This window comes from Cynara cardunculus, assembly GCF_001531365.2.
Source record: "Cynara cardunculus var. scolymus isolate 2C chromosome LG 10, CcrdV1, whole genome shotgun sequence".
NCBI classification, from domain to species: domain Eukaryota; kingdom Viridiplantae; phylum Streptophyta; class Magnoliopsida; order Asterales; family Asteraceae; genus Cynara; species Cynara cardunculus.
Window position 1 is genome coordinate 4,887,725 of NC_037537.1, and position 3,049 is coordinate 4,890,773.

The 3,049-nt window shown below is 38.5% G+C and overlaps 1 protein-coding gene and 1 long non-coding RNA gene across 2 annotated transcripts; one reads left to right on the forward strand and one right to left on the reverse strand.

Annotated features, from left to right (window-relative positions):
* The first annotated feature begins 367 nt into the window (after nt 1–367).
* Nucleotides 368–2,129, forward strand: LOC112519835 (pentatricopeptide repeat-containing protein At4g21065-like). Its single transcript, XM_025128134.1, has one exon. It carries the CDS (start codon nt 413–415, stop codon nt 1,985–1,987), a length of 1,575 nt encoding a protein of 524 aa, XP_024983902.1. The 5' UTR covers nt 368–412; the 3' UTR covers nt 1,988–2,129.
* A 295-nt stretch (nt 2,130–2,424) lies between these two features.
* Nucleotides 2,425–2,906, reverse strand: LOC112520334. The gene is made up of 2 exons (XR_003069982.1): nt 2,772–2,906; nt 2,425–2,670 (listed from the first exon to the last, which is right to left on the reverse strand). It is a non-coding gene; the product is annotated as an uncharacterized LOC112520334 (long non-coding RNA).
* Between the last annotated feature and the right edge of the window lie 143 nt (nt 2,907–3,049).

Genomic DNA, 3,049 nt, shown 5'->3' on the forward strand with positions numbered 1-3,049 from the left:
TGGTTATCGATTGCGTCCCTTGAACTAACTCTCGTAAAAATGAAGAGTCTTTTCATCAATAACTCAAAATGTTGGCCGTTGTTAAAGAATTTTGTTATATGAGGAACATTTATCAATTTTTTTTATCTTTTACCCGATCAAAAACCACAAAGACGAAAATCATAAATCGGTTTTGATCAAGTAAAAACCAAAAAATGACAAAAGAACGCAAACTCCTTCATTTGGCGGAATTTTTTAGCAATTATTAAAGAAAGTCATCGTTTTTACAAACTATGAAAATTATTTTATAATTTTAAAATTGCAAACCAAATTTATCGTCTATGAAAAACAAATCTTTTTTACACATCAAACCCCATTTGTTTTCTCACTGTCGTACAAAACAAAAACGTAACAGACCTTCATTGCATCAAAGATGATGCAATCTCTTCCCAAATCCACAATTTCTTCAAATCTCAACCTGCATCAGTTTGTGGGTATGGTGAATAGTTGCTGTAACTTCATCAAACCATCATCAAAATGGAAACTTGTTTCATTTTTACCACATTCTTTGCAACATCCGAATCTTTTTTGTCATTTTTCTTCACAAACACCCACCATGATTCCGAACCCACATGGCAGAAGTTACTCCAAGAAGGAGCAAGCTCTTCTTTCTGTTTTCAAGAAATCTTGCACCAAGAGGGATATTGAACAACTCCATGCCCATCTGGTTCAAACTGGCTTTACTCAGAGCTTATTTGTTGTGGGTAAGATTATCGTGTTTTGTGCTGTATCAGATGAGTGTTCTATGGATTATGCTGTTTCGATTTTCAAAACGATTGAGAATCCAGATGGGTTTCTTTGGAACACGATGATTAGAGGGTTTGGTAGGATGAATCAAGTACATCAAGTGTTTTCTTACTATAAGAGGATGCTTGATCATGGAGAGATTGCAGACAATTTTACTCTCTCTTTCTTGATTAAATCTAGTGCCCAATCTGGGTCAATTTTGCTGGGGAAACAAACTCATTGCAATGCCGTAAAACACGGCCTTGATGGTCATGTTTTTGTGAGAAACACCCTGATTCATATGTATGGAATGCTCAACAATCTCCGCATTGCATGCCAACTGTTCGATGAAATGCCCAACCCAAACTTGGTTGCTTGGAACACCATCATTGATAGCCATGTCTGCTGTGGAAAACACCAAGAGGCACTGGAATTGTTTTCGCAAATGCTGGATGCCGGAATAAAACCCGATGATGCCACATTGGTCGTGATCCTATCGGCTTGTGCTGCACTTGGTGCCTTGGAGCTCGGGAGGTGGGTTCATTCCATCGTTGATCAAAATTGCTCGATGAACGATGTATCAATCGCGAATTCACTGATTCATATGTATGCACGATGTGGAGAACTTGAAGAAGCACATGAGATTTTCAATCGAATGAAATCAAAAAACACAGTAACATGGAACACGATGATCTTGGGACTAGCAGCGCACGGTCATTTTCGAGAAGCCCTAGACGTATTTTCGATAATGATAAACGAAAAAGACGCACCACCCAACGACATAACTTTCCTGGGAGTTCTAAGCGCGTGTAGCCACGGGGGAATGATCGAAAAAGGACGGCAATATTTCGATAAAATGACCAAAGAATACCAAACGAAACCAGCAATAAAACACTATGGATGCATGGTAGATATGTTATGTAGAGCTGGGTTGGTCATTGAGGCTTATCTATTGGTTCAAAGTATGCCGATGAAATGCAACGCCATCATCTGGCGGACGTTATTGGGCGGTTGCCGGATTCACGGCAACGTGAAACTAGCCGAGAAGGTTAGAATGCATCTTTTGGAGGTGGAACCGGATCATAGCAGCGATTATGTTCTTCTTGCTAATACTTATGCAAGCCTAGAGGATTGGAACCAAGTTTCGAGAGTAAGAAGATCAATGACCGCTAATGGAGTTCAAAAACCGAGCCCTGGTAACAGTTTCATTGGCGTACCATGATACACTCGGGAATAGGATTTGTACATGCTATCTTGGGTCCCACTTAACCGATTTAGGTTTTGTTTGTTAACAACTTAATAAGCTTAATGGGACTTGTAACTTATTTCGTCAGCTATACTGTTTCATAGTGGCTTAATGATGTAGAAAGTGGCTTATTCATAAGTTTTTAGGAGGAGCTTTATGCAAAAGTCAAGTTTTTTTTTTTTTCAAACCTATCATTCCCAATTAAAAAACATGTTTATATCCTCTATGGAAAAACCCACCCAAGCAGATATTTCCCAATCTATATAGCCAGGTTAATCCACACAGTAGCTTTATCCATGCAGGACTTGATGGAAAACCAACCAAACAACCCTTAACCTGATAGGATGAGGGACTGGTCCCGCATAACCGAGTTAAGCGTGTTTGATAGGATCAGGGACTTGGAGGCAGGAGTTGGGAACAAACATATGATGAATTTGCAAAGCATCATTTTGATTTTGTTATACATAATGAAAACAACATATAGTTTGCAACACGAATGTTTTGTATGTAACAGAAGTTTTTCGTTACTTGACATATAATATTTATGAAATCTTCTTTTGCTTCTTCTCCTTCCACTCTTGGATACCTGCATCTACTTTGGCTTTAACATGTTCATGAAACCCCGGATATGGTTCATAACCGAACGCCATTTGAAGAGTCTGAACATCAACAACAAAGATTAAGAAAATAGTATACATACATACACATATACATACGTACATGCACACAGTGAGAGATACAAAGGGCACACGCGAATTACCTCTAACAACACGAAAAAGGGTGCCATCAAGAAGGCTTGTGCTAGGTTGTCCAACAAAGCAGGTGCGCGTTTCTAATAAGAAAAGAAACGAAAGCTTGATTACTAAAACGTGAATGAGAAAATGGAATCACTACAAGAAAATCGACTTTATAAGATGCAAATTATGTCTAAATGTCCTAATAGACTCTTTTACTGGTCTTGAGCTTATAGGACCAAACAATTATGCGTGTTATATAAAGGTGTTACAACAGGATGCTTATAGGACCAAACAATTGTGC

Bases quoted from the DNA above. Each gene is read 5' to 3' on its own strand.
- LOC112519835 (XM_025128134.1), top strand. From the start codon at position 413: ATGATGCAATCTCTTCCCAAATCCACAATTTCTTCAAATCTCAACCTG.